Consider the following 19,076-nt stretch of genomic DNA (forward strand, 5'->3'; position numbering starts at 1 on the left):
GGCTCTGAGCCATCAGCCCAGAGCCCGACGCGGGGCTCGAACCCACGGACCGCGAGATCGTGACCTGGCTGAAGTCGGACGCTTAACCGACTGCGCCACCCAGGCACCCCACAACAGGTGTTTTTAAGGGATAATTTAGTAACCATTTGTTAGACATGGCACTGTTGAATGCATATTGAGAATACGCCAGTAAATGATTACCTTGAGTTACAGTGATGGTGAAGTCAGCATTACATCCAAGTGTCTCATGAAATGGTGATATCAACTATTATTCAAAATAATGCTATGATTTAAAGGGCTTCTTCTCAACAGATTACAATATGTGATTGTGTTAGCAATATGAGTCAATGTTTGAGTTACTACTCTATTCTGAATGAATAGATTGTTAGACCACATGCATGTTAAGTGTAGTATAATACAGAAGATCAATTACTACATCATCCAGTATAGTACAGGGTGAAGCTATTAAACATTTCATCAGGAAATTGCAAAGTACTGTTGTAAAATTCTTTATTGTTAGGAAGCTGTCATTTCTATAGTACTTACTAGGTATTTACCACCAGCTTGTAAAATCTACCATAGCAAGTTTCACAGCAGCCTCATTAACATTGAGCATTAGTGAAACCATTTGGTGGAGGAGACAGTTTAGGGGGTGATGATAAGGAATAAAAGTCAAATATTTTCATGGGAAAACTGCCTATACCATCTCTACTATTGAAATCTACTCAGGATGCTAAAAAAGAAAAAAAAAGGTTTCCTGCCTCTATTTTTAAAGATACATATTCCTTTCTTTAGACTTTCACTCTGTTTAAACTATAGAATATACATAGTCTGATCACATTTTCTTTTAAGGTGCATTTGGAATTACTTGAAAGGTGCAGCAGGTAGACAGTGTTCAAATGATTATCTCTAGTGAAATTCATCTTCAAAGATAGAATTTAGAATTAAAAGAGAGGGGGCTGAGGAGACAGCTGGTGTTTATAGTACCCACAGAACCTCAGCATTAACTTTTAGAACAGGAGGACTCAAGACCTTGGCATCATCCCAAAACTCAACTATTTTCATTGATTGGTATGAATCATTTTCTCTCTCTGTCGCCTGTACTTTTTCCACCATGCACACCACTTATGTGCCAACAAATCTGCAGTTGACCTTTTCATAGCTCTATGCTGAGATGCCTACCATGGTGTTTCTAATCCTTGTCAATTTCTTTCCAGACAGAGCTTTTTGTACATGCCTTCAAGGATCAGTTGGTAAGAAGTGCTCTTTTAGCCCTCTACACTGCCAGGCCAGGAGGTGTCCTTAAGAAACCACCCTCTCCTAAGAACAGCACAGAGGAGAGCTGTCCCCAGGACCCACCCCCACCGATGAGAAGGCAGGACTCCATACCACATCATTCAGACTACGATGAGGAAGAGTGGGTAAGTCTCTTGCACATCGCTTGCCTCCTGATGTTTAGTTCTGAGAAGTCAAGCAAGAAAGATCAGAAATCTCTCCTCTTCATCAAAACAAGTTGGAAAGCAGTCCTAATACAGATTGTGGATAAATAGGCAACATTTTTCCTTGGGGAAAAATTATAAATGGAAGTCTTATTCCTGATCACATTTATTTGGCATAAAAATTTATAGTTACATAATACATAAATATAGATATATATATATGTGTGTGTATATATATATATATAAAACCAAGATGTCATTAAGGCAAAGATGCCACAATTACATGACCTATAATACTTTTCTGTATTTATTGCCAAGGTAATATGAACTATTAAAATTGTGTTTTTTAGAAAAAGAGTAAAAAATCACTTATAATCCACTACTTCTTGCAAATATTTTCTTACTGCAATCTGGTGTTTTAGTTCTGGACGAACTTCAAAAGATATTCGCGTTTACATAGCAGTAGGCATAGAGATCTCTTAAATCCTTCTTGTTCATGATTATATTTAAAAAAATATGTTGTCCAGGTGCTCTGAAATTGGCAAAAGGATGGCCACAAAAGCATCTGAAAAAATAGCTAGTATGGGCAAAAAAAAAAAAAAAAAAAAAAAAGCTAACATGATAACAGAAACTCTAGTTGGACAGAATAAGAGAAACATGAAGGTGCTGGCTAAAGGGGAACAGTGTTATTCCTGAATTAATACATATTAATTATCCAAGAACAAAGTATGTGCATATCACACACACAGAAGAAAGCTCTTTACTGTATCATAAGTTTAACCAAGAAAATAATATACTAGCCGTGTTAGATGTTAAACAGTTAATGATTACTTTTCCTGCCATCCTAGAATTTAAGAGCGTTTGGGGAGTAAATTATTTGAAAGGCCCAGGTCTCTCAAAAAAAAATTGCTGTCTGAAGGGCTGTGAAAGTGATGGCTGTTCTATCTTTTGATAAAACTTCTATCACAGGAAAGACAGAGCTGGGTTCCTAGAAGTAAATGCTGAATAAGTATTTGTTGCTGCTGATTAAGATTGCGCTTCTCCCACTGAGAAGTTTTCAGAAGAGCAAATCTAATATTTCTCCTTTTTACCTTCACCTTCTTCTTCAATTTATTCACAGCTCCAAGGCGTATGTACCTCTTAACCTCTCTGCAGTTCAATTTTCTCAACTGTAAAGTGAAAATAACAGTACCTGTTCTGTTTAGCTCCTTGGGTGGTCATGAGATAAATGATTTACCTGTGCAATAATGCCCCATTATGTGGGAAGGCCTGGAAATGCATTGTATTACTTTAGTATTGTTGCTATATGTTTTCTTTGTTAAGATGCATAAATTATATAATCTTATTATGGAGATTAATACTATCTCTTAAAGTAAATGGGGAAACTGGATCTATCATAAAATGTGTGTTGTAAATTTTAAAGAGTTTGAGTAAATATAGAAAAGAACTTGTATTTTATTGAATTAAACATATGATGTCAACCTTATGACAAATAGGTACCATTTTTATATTATGTCAAGTAAAAATTTTGAAGTTGGGTATCTTCTGTTTTTATAATTTTCACCTTGCTTTGTTATGCAAATTCTCCTCCACACCTTGCCATTCTCCTGCTGTTCAAAAGTGTCCCTCTCCATCCCTCCCTCCTTATGTCCTTTTCTTTAGATAATTTTTGAGACCTTCTATATTGTAGGTGTGTGTGATTATTATTAGTGGTTCACTTGTTTTGTTATAAAGATGGTGAAAATTGAGCATGTTTATATTCCAAAAGCCATTTGAGAAGCAGATAGGTGATGAATGGTAGAGCGAGGTTTTTTCTCCATAAAGAAGAGACTCAATTCTAGCATGCAGGTGGAAGGCAGTCCTGGGCAGAAATGGGCTCTTCTGCTGAGACTGTGAGGAGAATATAAGGATCAGTTTCACTTTTTTGAGGGTAGGTGAGGCTGGATGGCTTCTTTTTTGTTTGCTTAAAATATTTTTCTAGCTATATTGAGATATAACCAACATATAATATTGTATTAGTTGAGTTGAGATAATGAGTTGAGAAATAATTACCATACTAAATTAGTTAATATATAAGATTTTTTTTGTTGATGAGAACTTTTAATATCTACTCTCTTACAACTTAAAATGTATAGTACTGTGTTGTTAACTATAGTCACCATGCTGTGCATTACATCCCCATGACTTATTATCTTATAACTGGAAGTTTTTGTACCTTTTGACCCCTTTTACCTATTTGCCCTACCACCCCGAACCCTCACCTCTGGCAACCACCAACCTGTTGTCTGTTTCTGTGAGTTTGTTGTTTGTTTGTTTGTTTTTAGATTCCACATATAAAAGAGATCACACAGTATTTGCCTTTCTCCATCTGACTTATGTCACTGAGTTTAATGCCTTCAGGGTCCATCCATGTTGTTGCAAATGGCAGGATTTCCCTCTTTTTGTGGCTGAATGATATTTCGTATATTTACCACATTTTCTTTGTCCATTCATCTGCCAGTGGACACTTAGGTTGTTTCCATATCTTGGTTATTGTAAATAATGCTTCAGTGAATGTGCAGGTACTGATACCTCTTTGAGATTGTGATTTCATTTCCTTCGGGTATATCCATCCTCAGAAATGGAATTGCTGGATCATATGGTTGTTCTAGTTTTAGTTTATTGAGGAACCTCCATATTGTTTTTCAGTAGCTGCACCAATTTACACTCCCACCACACCACCCAGGGTTCTCTTTCCTACACATACACACCAGCATTTGTTATCTCTTATCTTTTTGATGATAACCATTCTAACAAGTATGAGGTGATATGTTATTGTGGTTCCTTGATGATTAGTGATTGGAGCACCTTGTCACATACCTGTTGGCTATCGTGCCTCTTCTTTGGAGAGATGTTTATTCAGTTCCTCTGGCCACTTTTTAATTTTTTTTTTTTTTCTGTTGAGTTGTATGAGTTCTTTATATTTTTTGGATATTAATGTGGGTGCTTTATTTTATCCTTAAAGTAGAATCTTGTACAAAGAGAAGGGGAGGAAGAGGATAGGATGAGGAAATGGGTAAAAGTTTCAAATTGGCACCCCAAAGACAATGGGTAGAGGTGCTTACTAGCAACACTTAGAAAAATTAGGAAGAATTCCAATCCTTGCTATGGGCCATTCAGGGTTGCATTAGACATCCATATGGTTGTTGGCTTATCCTTTATTACTCTTTTTGGAATACTTTAGTCTCTTGACACTAGGAAAAAGTCTTACTGATTTTTTTTCTTCCAGTTTATGTGGACGTGTCTTCTCAGTTTCTTGGGTGTTTTGGTTTCCTTCACAGACAAAAGTGTAGGATAATAATAAATATCTGTATCTCTCTATCTCTTTTCATATAATTTCTGAATTTCTTCCAGAACACACTGTTGCTAGAAAGTATATGAATACTTTGTCTAAATTTACCACAATTATGAGGAAAATCTTTCCCACTCAGAAAAGTTGCTTCTCTCTCCTCCTAATGTAATTTACCACTATTTGCAAGTGTAACCAAGTTTGGTTGTTATATAACATTCTGATTGATTTTCCATAGCAATTACTTCCTATTGAGAAGATACCTTTGTTAAAAGATAGAAATCCCTTATTTAAAAAATAATTACCCAAGTCGTAGCCATTTAACATTCTTTTCAAAGCTTTATATAAATTTGAAAAGATGAGGGGTGCCTGGGTGGCTCTGTCAGTTAAGCATCAGACTCTTGATTTCAGCTGAGCTTATGATATCATGGTTGGTGAAATCAAGCCTTGCATCAGGCTCTGTGCTGACAGAGCAGAGACTGTTTGGGATTCTCTTTCTCCTCTCTCTCTGCCCCTCCCCTGCTTGCTCTCAAGCATGTTCTCATTTTCTCAAAAGAAATAGATAAAGATAAAGATAAAGATAAGATAAGATAAGATAAGATAAGATAAGATAAAATTGAAAAGATGAGTAAATCCAAACAAATGTAGCTAATTGAAACTGCCTTTAGACATTGTGCTATTAAATGAATTAGAATCAAAACTTTGTGTACCATTTTTCTTAGTTAATTGTTAGAAAAGTTTTAGCACTAATCACAAGTCTAATAAACTTCCTGAAATAATTCAGTGTTTTATATTAATTTAGTTAGGGTTCTGTGGTATATGAAGGTATTCTCTGGTCACTTAGGTTGGTTTAGGTTTGCACATAAGATTATAGTACCTCCATTTTTTAAAAAGCATTTTATTTAATGTCTTATAATGACTGTAGTTTTAACAATTAACTTGAACAGCTGCATTTAGCATCTTATAATAAATATTGGAAACTAAACACATACTAGTAAATTACTCTTGAATTCTACTCTGTTGATACATGTAAAAACCTTTCTTTTTGAGGTTAGAAGAGAGAATATTAATTTTAAGTCAGCAGTTCTCTTTTCAACCTGTTTTATTGGCAAAATTAATGACATATGAATCTGGATAATAATTATCTAGTCAATATGGAAGAGATTGAAACTAAAATGATCATGGACCAAAAAAAGTGTCTGTTATTTGCTGAATTGTACTTATTAAATGATTGAGTGCTTTAAAGATTTATTTTCCTGAAAAATTAGTAAACAATTAAACCCAAAGGAATGTTGGGATTTTATGGCAATCTGTGCAAAGAAATAGACTAATATGACATTCTTCATTTTTTTAGCTGGTAAAAATGACATATTGCTTTTCTTTCTCTTTATCTCTACAACAGATGCTTCTAGCAGCTGGGATTCCAAGATTAGTTTGTCCAAAATATGAGAGCATGTCATCCAACTAAAGTATTAAGTTGACCCAGTTTTTGTGGCTTCCAGTAATTATACTATTCTCTAGAACACTGTGATTTAACTTCAACATTACTACACTGATGGGTTCAGGGCTAAATCTGTCTACCCTCATTCAAAAATTGTTAAAAACAAAATAAACTTCTGATCATTTATATTCTGTTTCATTCCAGCAAAGAGCAGAAGTAAGAAAACTATTCTTATTACTTAGCCATATCCCAAACCCATTTTTTAATTGAACTAAATTTCTATATCAGGCAACTTTTCAGCATCCAAATTACCCAGTTAATTCCCTTCTTCATGTTGTAAATGTAAATCAAATTTTAAATTTTCAGTCCATGCTTAAACTAGGGAAACATTTGTTATGCCTTCTATGGTAAAATATGTTTATGTCACATGAGCACAGATGATCCACACTTATCTATAATACATTTTCAATAATGTTATAGATTATAGAAGCAGTATCATAAATTTACAGTAATATTTATGTTGGACATAGTGTTAATAAATTCCATATATAACCTGAAAAAAAATTGTGGTTCTCTGTAGCTCAGTATTCCCAAAGATTGCATTTTGGAATGAGATTTACATAAACCACTTTCTGGTATGTTCTTTACCACCATCTCACAGTCTATTTTGTACTACAACTTTCTCAAATGATGTCTGGATCAAATATGAATGCTTAAGCCTGACAAGAGTATTGATAGAGCTATTTATATTGCCATAATTAGTAACTGTAAGCATACATAGTTGCAAAATATTACTATTGAGGACAAAACACACTTATCCAGCAAAATACCCCCACAAGCAATCTGCAGTGATCTGTATTCTCAACTTCACTTGCCATCTTCTGTCTCCAACGTAGACCTTATCTCTAGGAAAAATAGTTCAGGCTGTGCATAATGCAGAGGTACCTATGCAAATTAATAATTCAAAAGATACTCTGTTCAGTTCTCTGGCTAGCTAGAATTATTTTATGTGAAACCACTAACCTGATCTTGATAAGAAGGAAATAAATCTTGTTCTTCAGAGGTAATTAATTCTTATAGACAACTCGACCACTAATTTAACTTTCCTAAAGCAGTACCTTATAACTTAGTTACCTGAATGAATAAAATCCCCACTAAAGTATGGCCGTTTATTTCAAAATTTTATGTTATAGGTAGATGGATATAAAATATGCATTCAACTCCAAAACATTTTGTGTAATAAAGCATTATTCTTGCATCTCGTGATCACACAGCCTCATGAACACTGAATTATAATCATTTGTGTGTGTGTGTGTGTGTATATATATATATTTCTTCATGTATTCATGGTCTTTATAAGCTCCTAGGGGACAAAGTCAGCTTCATGTTCACTGTTGTACCCCACAGTTAGCAGACCATCTACACAGAGAAGGTGCTCATTACTTATTTGTAGAATATATTAATGACTTTGAAATTTGCCCTCAAATTATTCTTGTTTACCTTCTTATTTTGGAATATGGAATATTCAACTTTAACATAACTTTGCACTGTGTCAGGTACCTTTTCCCTACTAGAATTCATGAATTCTTCTGGGGATTCTGTGTCTCTCTTGTAGTCAAAAGTACCCAACTGTATCCTTCTCTCCTTAGTGTATATTTCCCAGTGTCGTAATCAACTCAAGAGGTGACTGTACAAGTCAGCTTCCAATATCTCCAAACATATAAAGCAGCAAAATTTAAATTAGATACATAACATCAGAGATGACCAAAGAACATGATGAAGAACATAAGAATATGATGAATTAAGACTTTCAGAAACTTCCGGAAACCCTGTGGTGGCAATTTTAATTTTATTTGATTATTCATGCACCAATTACAAAGGTCCTAGTTATACAGAAATAATTTTAGATGTTACTCAGCAAATATGAATTGGAAGTGACTATTTTCCCCTTGTCCCAGCTTTTTCGTTTTCATCCCTAAATCACACATAATAGGGTTGGTTGTCTGCTTTTGTTAATCTTATAATGAGAAGGGGGCATTGGAAGTATCCACTCACACAATCAGAAAGGGCAGGCACAGACAGGGAGAATTGGGCTAGTTGTTACCTATGTGGCAGCTGAAATGTGTTCTATCATCTGTTTTCTTGATGGATGGGAAACATTCCTGAACTTCTCCAGTCCATTTCACCCAGAAGAAATGTGCTTTGAATACTTATCCAATATGAAAGTCCACAAAAGGTGATTAAGCAAAGTTCATGACTGTCCATTAAAATGCACAAATGTTCTATTAAAGAAAAGAAACCCCAAAAGAGATCTTTATGTACATGCATATTCATGAAATCCTGACAATTTCTAGATTTTCCCACATGAAGTTAATACATTCACCTTCAGCTCCCTATTTTATAGCACCTAATACAGTGTTTTATACATACTCGTTCAATGTATTTTTCAGAGTTAATGTAGAAATAAATGAATAAATGGATTTGCTGAATCAGCAGTTCATCCTCCCACTCAAGCCAGTATTTTTAACAGAGATATTTTATTTTTATTAATGTAATGGCAATTTTCCTGTGTTTTTTTTATACTGGATACCATCATCTCCCTTAGATACTTTATTGACTCTTAAAATGCCTGATTCAACATCAGATATTTTTATTTTTCCTGTATATAATGAATATGCAAATTTGTATACACATACCTTAGAGATTTGTGATTACATTCAAATCAATCACTCTTAAACTTTGGTAATTTTTTTTTTTTTTTCCTGAGAGAGAGATGGGGAGGGGGGTAGAGGAAGAGGGAGAGAGAGAATCCCAAGCAGGCTTCATGCCCAGTCCCATATGGTGCTCGAACTCATGACCTTGAGATCGTGATCTGAGCCCAAATCAAGAGTCAGATGCTTAATCAACTGAGCCTCACAGGCAGCCCAAACTTTACTGTGTTCTAATGTAAATAGTGAGGCATTATTTTCTATGTACAAATTTTTGAATATCCATAATTTAATGAATAGTTAAAGAAATGAGGTATTTTTTAGGCAGACTAACTTGATATATCAGGGAACATTCTGTTAAACAAAATCAATCCTGGAAATTGATTATATGCAATGCACCAACTGATAATGTCATATAATTCAACTAGTTGTGTAGCTAATGGTGTGCAGATAACATCCAATTACCAATTTAAAATTAAGAGCTTTACTTAATCAGTGGATTTTTTGTTATTAAACAAATGCTTTATTTAATGTTTTCACCAAATTGAAAGCATTAGCATGATGTGACCTTTATTGTGGGGAACACAGCCAATCAGAGTATGAGCTTGGTTCTAACTTTAATTTGGAGATGCATGTCATAATACTTACTATAGTTGTATCCCTTTACTTGTAAGTCACAGGTTATTTAGTCAATCAACAGATGTTAATTAAGTGTACAATAATGCCATCGGTTCTTGGGGGAGAGTAAATTAAGTAGAAAATATGGCTCCTGGCCTCAAAAGCCATATCATGTAATTCAAGTGAATGGCCAGCACTCATAAACTAAGAAGAGATATTGAAAGACGTGGAATCTTTCCCAGAATGGAGGTGGTTGTGTGATACACATTAAACATATTGAAAATATTCAGAGAGAAGTTATATGAAGGTTGGAGAAGATGAAAAAAATAATCCCTTCCTTCTTTCATTCCTTCTTCATTCACTCATTTATTCATTCTTTTATTTATCTATTACCTGATGACTCCTAGCACCTAAGAATAAAAGGATTAATAAATAACAGTCATTCCCCTCATAGAGTTTGCTGGAAAGAAAAAAAAAATGTTAAGCAGAGATAGAATAGAATGAACCATTCTTGGAGATGATGATACTTGAAAAGGTGAGAATCTGGATTGATGGAAGATGAGAGAAAGCATTCCAAGCATAAAAAGCAGTATGTGTCAGGATAGAAATATTAGTTCCTCCAAGGTTTCCTTCATGTCTTTGATGTTCAGCACTGAGCAAGCTTGTAGCAGATGCCCAGAAAATATATGTTGAGCTAATTAACAGCATGTTTCTAGGACAGCAAGGAGACTGACCTGGGGAAGTTTTCGTTTTGAAGATTAACGAGAAATAAGAAGAGATATGTAGGTCGACACAACTGCAGAAGTGCCTCCAGGCTGAAGAATGAATACTTGCTGCAGTACAAAGCCTGCTTTTGATCAGAGGACTGATGATATGAGCATGGTGATTGATGAGGGTGAATGTACACTCATGTGTAGACCTGGCTGTATGATAGCTGATAGGATGGGTCTGGCCAAGAGCCAGACCAGGACAATATGGGGAGGTCAATACTACAGAAATAGTAGCTGACTATCAGAATCTCACTTATATGACTATGGACTGAATTTCAGGGTGAAGTCAGTAGTGTGATGATCTGGAAACAAAGGTCAGGGATTTTTACATGAGTAATTAGGTTAAGCTAAGTAGGAGAATCAATAGGAAGCAAAGGTTGGGTTATCTCAATTCTGATGGATATCACATGTCTGGCTATTCTTACAGGATATGATATGTATGTTTATATGTGTATTTGTGCAGGTGTGTGTGTGTGTGTGTGTGTGTGTGTGTGTACTACCTACTGTGGGCCATACATGTACCAGTTTGTGCCATAGAGTATTTTAAGTGCAACTCCTTTTTTACCCAACATTCTTAAAGTTAGGATTCAGAGAGAAGAGCTATCAAGCTCTTGAAAGAGCGAAGGTTTGCAGTGTTGAGGAAAGAGGCCAGTTGAGTACAAATTGCTCTCAGTTGACACAAGGATAGACTGAAGTTTCTCTTTGAAGATGTGATTGGCCTTATTAATTCACTGGCTGGTTCTAATCAAAGTACTAAAAAATTGGTAATGACAAGTGAGAAATTATGTGTAGAAATATAGATACAACAAAGCTACTTTGGACCCCATTTCAGTTCTGGGTTAGTCTTCACATTCTTGCTGATCAAAAATAGGTCCTAGAAAAACTGATCAGCTGCTATGCATTGCTGATTTTTTAAATATATTTTTTAAAGTTTATTTATTTAGGCCCGCCTGGGTGGCTCAGTTGGTTAAGGGGCCGACTTCAGCTCAGGTCATGATCTCGCGGTCCGTGAGTTTGAGCCCCGCGTTGGGCTCTGTGCTGACAGCTCAGTGCCTGGAGCCTGTTTCAGATTCTGTGTCTCCCTCTCTCTGACCCTCCCCCGTTCATGCTCTGTCTCTCTCTGTCTCAAAAATAAATAAACGTTAAAAAAAATTTAAAAAAAATAAAGTTTATTTATTTTTGAGACAGAGAGAGAGCATGTATGTGCACATAAATGGGGGAACGGCAGAGAGAGGGAGAGAGAAAGAATGCCAAGCAGGCCTCACACTGTCAGCACAAGAGCCTGACATGGGGCTCAAACTCAGAACCATGAGATCATTACCTGAGCTGAAATCAAGAGTTGGATGCTTAACCAACTGAGCCACATGGGTGCCCTCTATTTTTATATTTTTAAGTTAACTGCTGATCCAAAGGGGTCAAGAATTCTTTGGATGCCACCAAGCTCATAAATGTGTGACATGCTGAACAAACACCATTTTGCTCACTTTGCCAGGTGCAAAGTCTCACTAACTACTCACTAGTACATCCGTTAAATTTGTGCACCTCTTGCCACTGGGCTTGGCCTCCATGTTAACTTAGGTCCTAAACCAGAAATAAATAAGGACCAAAATCAACACCTGACTCAGAATGGATTAAATACTGCTACTAGTTCTCCTGACTTTGTGCCCTCATTGCTGAGAAATAGTTTATAGCCACTCACTTTGACGAAGTTCAATTGTCTTAAGGCTCCATTAAGGTCAAGGACACCAGTTAACCTCCATTTAATAAAGGTTAGACTGTAAGCCACCAATTTTCCATTACTTACTTCATTTAACAGGAGATGTAGCAGAATAATGACTGCTATTTCTGGGGGTGGGAGAAGGCCCAGCAATCTGTACTTATGTTTTGTTTTGTTTTGTTTCGCTCTTTCTAGGTTTATTCATGTGTTTATTTAAGTAGGCTCTATGCCCAACATGCAGCTTGAACTCACAACTCCAAGACGGAGTCACATGCTCTTCCATCTGAGCCAGCCAGGCACCCCAGCAGTCTGTTTTTCTGATAGGTTGTTGTTTTGCTTTTGGTTTGGTTTTGGTTCTGGTTCTGGTTCTGGTTCTGGTTCTGGTTTTGGTTCTTGTTCTGGTTCTTGTTTTGGTTTTGGTTTTGGTTTGAAACCCCCCAAGTAGCTGAGGAGTTAAAGTAGGATCTAGAGTAGTATCTGTCTCCTGAAAAGGGGAGGTATGGAAGCACCATGTGCTATAGCCACATTTCTATGCTCCCATTGTCTTCGCTTCACTAACCATCCTTTCCACTTCATGGAAGCAGTCTGAAAAAAAGATTTTAGTAGGGAAGAAAGTGATTTTAGTAGGGAAGAAAGTGGAGTAGGTAGGCCCCAGACACACCAGCAATCTGAGCAAAGTGAAGCTCCTACATGGACTGTCCTCATGAAAATTATCAGAATAAGGATGCATTTTTGCTGATTAATTTCCTTCATGTGAATGTTTTCACAGAGATACTATGGAAAGTGTTTTTCTTTGGGGTGGGGGGGTGGGAATCAGATATTCAAGGTTTCCCTTCAAGAATATTGCATCATTTTTAGCATTCTAATTTCAGAATAGTGATTTTTCTGAGAATAATTAATAATTATCTCCTAGGAATTGAATTATATTTTCTCCCTATACCCCATTCCTTGTTTTATATCCTGGTCACATGAGTGGTTTGATGTTGACACTGCCTTCTATTCATGTTAGCCACTTATGTCCATTGACCCAAGCTCATTGACCCTTTAACCAAGTGATTGTTCCATCTTTGATTGTATATTCCTCTTTATTTCAACTTAAAGACACATGTGACCAGCCTGTCCTTTCCAGCATCATCTCTTAGTGATTTGCCTTTGGACTCATTTTCAAGTCTTAGATAAGTGATGCCTAGTCTTACTCATGTAAAGTGACAGACACCTCTGCCTGGTCCTTCCTGTGGTTCCCTCTCTTGACCTTCCTATATCTAGCTTGTCCACAGAGTTTTAGTAATCTCACAAAGAATTCCTACTGTATACCACAGTTCTGTGGGAAATCATAGGGGAAGAATCAAGTCTTTGAAATCAAATAGAACTTCTAATTTAGTTATATACCATTTTAATGTTGCATGTTATCCAACATCTCTTTCCTAAAGTCTCCTCATCTCTAAAGACGAAGTCCATAATGTTGATCTAATGTGGTAGTTTGGAAGGTAAATTAGCTAATTTCATTATACCAGATGAAAATAAATAACAGCCTCAATCTGCCTCTGGGTTGGAGTCATCTCTCTTCTCCTCTCTTCTTTGCTCCTTTTCTCTCTCTCTGCCTTTCCTCCATGCCCTGTGCAATACAGTGAAGACACCACCCTCAAACAACTCTTGGGCTAGTATTAGAGACAGCAGTGTAAATCCATAACTTTAACCTACTTTGTAGATGCCATAAAGGAAAAAGAAGTGACTGTCAAAGCTCAGCATTCTCTCCCTACCAGCTGGGCAGCATCTCTTCTCCAAAAGATAAAGACCAGGATGAATCTACTTGGGGGCTGCTGCTGAGTGTGTCTTCAATAAAAAAAAAAAAATTTTTTGATTATGTATGAATCATGTATTGGTCTTGCATAAGAAACTGCTCAATTTATCACTCCCAGCTTGAGTGTCCTCTAAGTATTTCATGACTTCAATGTTGTTCTACTGTTTACCACCTAACCTTTTACTATATGGTTGTTGGTCTCCTTCAGTGAACATGCTTCACTCTGCACCTCATGCCAATAAAGATCTCTCTACTGGCTGTAAATATTACCTATTCGGTGAATACAATCCTATAACCCAAGGTGAGTATAAAGGAAGAACATATAGTTTTAGTATGTAAAATTATCCTTTTATATATTCTTATATTCAGGCTCTTGGAGATGTAATCAAAAGAAGTTGGTTAACTCCTTATATTACTTTGTATAAGAAAGATAGCATGCAATCTTATTTTGATTTTTGATCAAAATATAAAGTTCTTCTCAACATTGACAACAGAGAGAGAGTTGAAATTTATCTCATGTGCAAAGCTAATCTGGATAATTAAGAATAATCCTTTCCCTTTTTTCCCCTTAATAACAGAGTTTATTCCCAGTGTTAGCCAAAGACTTGTTTCATTTTTCAATTTAATAGCTTTAAAGATGCAGTCCTTGGCAGTGATTAAGACATATTCAGAATGAGTTCCATTAGGTTTGTTATTGCAGTCTGGAATGTAAGCTTCTCACCAAATCCCAAATAAGTGATGTCAGGACCTCAGCTTGCTTAGGTTTCCCTACATTTCATCCCGGAAAAGGTGAGCTTCTTTAGATCTCCTGGGTCATAACTCAGGGATTACACCATCTCCTTTTCTCAGACAACAAGCAGGGATAAAGCATTTTATAGATGTGATTGGTGTCTTAGTTTCCCTTAGAGGGAAAGTGCTTTTAATTTTCGGTAGAATAAATATGCCCTGAGCGGAGATTTTATTCTGATTATTTATGATTAATAGCATATCTCACACTCAGGATTACAAAATGATGAAAAGCAAGCTTGATTCATTTAGGAAAGCCAGCAAAATAGGATGTCATTTTTCCAAATTGTAATAATTTTCCAAGCACTTTCATAGAGACTATATGATTTGGCTCCCACTGCACCATGGTGAGGTAGGCAGGGCAAGAATTATTATTCTAAACTGTAGATGAACCAACTGTGGTTCCCCAGAAATGAGGCAGTTTTCCCTAGGTAGCATGTCACTTACAGGTGGACCTCAAACTTACCTTTTTAACTTTGAATATTCTACTTTTCCCCACCACCTATAGTATGCATACCTGTAAACCCCCATATTTGTTTATTATGTTATTCAACTTAGTCTTTACAAGATAACCATCAAATAATCTAAACTCAACTATAGTTCTTTTTTCCTAGATTTATCTTACCCCCAAATTAGTTTATCTGTTTATAAACCAGCAAAATTAACTAGAAAAACTAACAAAAAAGTACTATCATTATATATTCACACCCATAAATAATGTTTAGCTAATTATCTGGACATCTTGTGATTCAATCAAGTTGACATTAAATTAACCATCACAGATGTGGAGTCAGTGATTCCATCTAAATGATGTGGTGAAAGGAGCAAGAAAGGAAGCTACAGATGACAACTATGTTTAAAATGTTTATTAAGAAATAACTTTTGGAGCTCCTGGGTGGCACAGTTGGTTAAGCTTCCCACTCTTGACCTCAGCTCAGATCATGATCTCATGGTATGTGATTTCAAGCCCCATATTGAGCTCTGTGCTTGATAGTCCAGAGCCTGCTTGAGATTCTCTTTCCCTTTCTCTCTCTGCCCCTCCCCTGCTCATGTGTTCTCTCTCTCTCTCTCTCTCTCTCTCTCTCTCTCTCTCAAAATAAATAAATAAGTAAACTTTAAATATCATTTTAAAAGAGAAAAAGAAAGAAATAACAATTTTTATAAATCACAGAATTCAGTATCATGAATTGCCCTAAACCAAAGCAGATGCTAATCAGAATTGGTAAGATTGGTGACAAGGAGGTCCCCTAGTGTTTGGGGCTGTTTCCAAGAAATAAATCAAGCACAGTAACTTATTACATGGCTGTAGCATGTAGAAGTTCTCAGACCTAGTGTGGTTACAAGCACCTGAGGAGCTTGTCAACATTTCAGTTTAGAGTGCCTTCTTTCCAGTGGTTCTGATCGACTTGGTGGGCGCGAAGGATATGCATTTTAATTCTCTAGGTCATTCTGGTAGAGGTGATGTGAACACCACACTTTAAGAATTTCTGTTATCTAGAGCTTTCAAATTCATACAGACAGGAAGTACAGTGATGGTTGCCAACGGCTGGGGGGAGAAGGGTGGGGAGTTCACTTTTTTTTTTTAATTTTTTTTAACGTTCATTTATTTTTGAGACAGAGAGAGACAGAGCATGAACAGGGGAGGGGCAGAGAGAGAGGGAGACACAGAATCCGAAACAGGCTCCAGGCTCTGAGCTGTCAGCACAGAGCCCGATGCGGGGCTCGAACTCACAGACCGTGAGATCATGATCTGAGCCGAAGTCGGACGCTTAACCGACAGAACCACCCAGGCGCCCCGAGTTCACTTTTAAAGGGTACAAAGTTTCAGTTGGAAAGATGAAAAATTCTAGAGATGGAAAACAGTGACGGTTGTATAATAATGTGAATGTGCTTAATGCCAGTGAACTGTATACTTAAAAATGGTTAAATGGTAAACAATGTTATGTATATTATCACAATAAAGAGGAAAAACAAGAATTTTGAAGACAAATGATTATTATTTAACAATATTGTTGTGTTTTTTCTTTCTTACTAAGTGTTGATAAGGAATATAGGTATGTCCAGTTTAAGATATCATAGGTTGTGCTCAGTTATGGATTAATATTGTATAGTAGTTCATCATTGCTTTATGACAGAGAAAAAATAATGAACTAAATAAAACTCTATGGCACTTAAGTGTTGCTTTATTAAGGGAAAACAGATTTCTTGTATATTCATAGTCTGGCCCAATTAATGGGAGTATTAGAACTAATCACTCCATCTGCATTCTAATGATTGCTCCTCCCATGCTTCTCTAATGTGGATTCGTCAGATTTTGCCTCATCTTGTGTTTGCAATAAACTTGTGTAGTGATGCTCATGCTCTTTTCAGGATAGGGTGTGGGCCAATGTGGGGAAGAGCCTGAACTGCATTATTGCCACGGTGGATAAACTGATTGAAAGAGATGGTGGCAGTGAAGGCGGTGGCGGTGGCTGCAAAGATGGAGAAGAGGACCCTTCTCTAGTGGACTCCATCATAACTCATCCAAGGGGTAAGGAGTCATTTTTTCCCAATCACTGACTGAGTAAACAAAGTGAGAAAGTCATGATAAAATGAGATAGAACAAGAAGAGTCAATAGTGCCTTTGATGAAAGTGCTGATAGCATGCTTTTCCACTGCTCTGACTTAGATGATAGAAGGCTATTTATCAAATTGCATCTCAAGTTGTGTTTTCAGAACTGCTAGCAATGCTCATTTTTTTTTCTTTTGCTACGTAAAAACCTCCTTGAAAGAACAGTGTTTTCTTTTAAAGACTCTGACATAGTTTAATCTATTTTGACACATTCCTCCAAATTTTTATTAGGAAGCAAAACAAGCATCTGCTCTTAAAACTCCGAGAAACTTCTAGGGATATCAGTATCTCATAATGGTTCCTGAAAAGAATGCAGTATGAAAAAATGCTTTTTGCCTTAAGTCTAGGTTTTCATGGATACATGTATACACACATGCTTACACATGCATACACGTCTAGGTGTATATATCTGTGTATACACACAGACACATACATAGATACTTTCAAAAGTATGACTTATTACAACTTTGACTGGCAAATATGATAATCAAAAATTTGATTATGGTTGTGTCCCTATACACGGCTTTTATATCAAAAAATATTTTTGTTAATTTGATTAATTTTTACAAAAGTGCCAGGTTGCCCCAGCCCTTTTGGTATCTTAAGTATCTGGAGAGGATAAACAGTATTGCCCTGCTGTCTTCCTCTGAAATCCACATTTCCTTTTTAAGAAAATGAGTCATTAGAAAATATGGATACTTATAAAATTAAATTTATGTTTTTCCCAATTTGTTTTCCTGATTTTTCATTACTCACATTTTCATCAGGAGTTTAATTATATGAAACATCAATCTTTCATCACTTGATTAACAGTAGAACCATTTCTAAATTATGTTTGTAAACTGTGGCTTTCTAAAGTTTTCTTACTGTCGATGGTCTTCATCCTCAGTAGAAGATTCACACAAGGGAAAGTTTATACCAATGTTCTTTATGTTCATACCTACTTGTTTTAACTATATATGGGGATTTTATTTTTTAAATAATATCAGTTTTATTAGTTAATGGATCTAATATCAGTTAGATTCATGTCAGTTCCATAACTTTTACATGAATCAAAATGAAAGCATGTCATAACTTATGTCATAAAGACGTAGTATACTTCCATTTTCTTTAATTGAACATTTATTGACTATCAATTGTAAGCCAGACACTATACCGCGCTCCAGAAAATGAGGTGAGAAGTATAATCAATTTTAGTGTCTTGTTCTGTCCATTGATGGGTTTCAAGGCATAATATTTTTGTTATTTTTTTTTAATTTTGTTAATATTTTTTTATTTTTGAGAGAGACAGAGAACGTGATCAGGGGAAGGGTAGAGAGAGAAGGAGACACAGAATCTGAGGTAGGCTTCAGGCTCTGAGCTGTCAGCACAGAGCCTGATGTGGGGCCCGAACTCACAAACCATGAGATCGTGACCTGAGTCCAAGTTGGATGCTGAACCGACTGAGCCACCCAGATGCCCCTAGGCATAATACTTTTTTTTACTAGAAGTAAGATGCGGGATACTGAATTCTGCCACATGTGTTTTGATATTCCCTGAAACATCTCATTGATAAGAACGGAGTTCTAAATTATTTGAAATTATATATATATATATATATATATATATATATATATATATATATATATTCCATATCTTGTATTTTATCAGAAGATTATGTCTGTGTGATCAAAATTACATTTTCAGAAGTAAAGATATTTGGCAGATAAATATTTGGTAAGACTAGATGAATCACTTTCATTTGAATGTGAAGCATTCTTTGGGTATAATCTAACACCAGATAGAAGTTGCCCTCAATGTAGAACTCACAACTTGATTGGCTCTGTGAAAGGTTAGAGTCAAATTACAACATCGTGC

The 19,076-nt window shown here is 36.0% G+C and overlaps 1 protein-coding gene across 9 annotated transcripts in view; it reads left to right on the forward strand.

The window, feature by feature from the left end:
- INPP4B (inositol polyphosphate-4-phosphatase type II B) overlaps nucleotides 1-19,076 on the forward strand; it is a 778,175-nt gene that overhangs the window by 656,262 nt on the left and 102,837 nt on the right. For all 9 annotated transcript variants that reach the window (XM_086704171.1, XM_086704175.1, XM_086704169.1 and 6 more), the window contains 2 exons: nucleotides 1,218-1,421; nucleotides 16,979-17,138. In XM_086704171.1, coding sequence (XP_086560297.1) covers nucleotides 1,218-1,421; nucleotides 16,979-17,138 — 364 coding nt within the window. The remainder of the gene's footprint in view (nucleotides 1-1,217; nucleotides 1,422-16,978; nucleotides 17,139-19,076) is intronic.

Source organism: Puma concolor, chromosome B1 (genome assembly GCF_028749965.1).
Source record: "Puma concolor isolate L17-30 chromosome B1, mPumCon1.1.hap2, whole genome shotgun sequence".
NCBI lineage: Eukaryota > Metazoa > Chordata > Mammalia > Carnivora > Felidae > Puma > Puma concolor.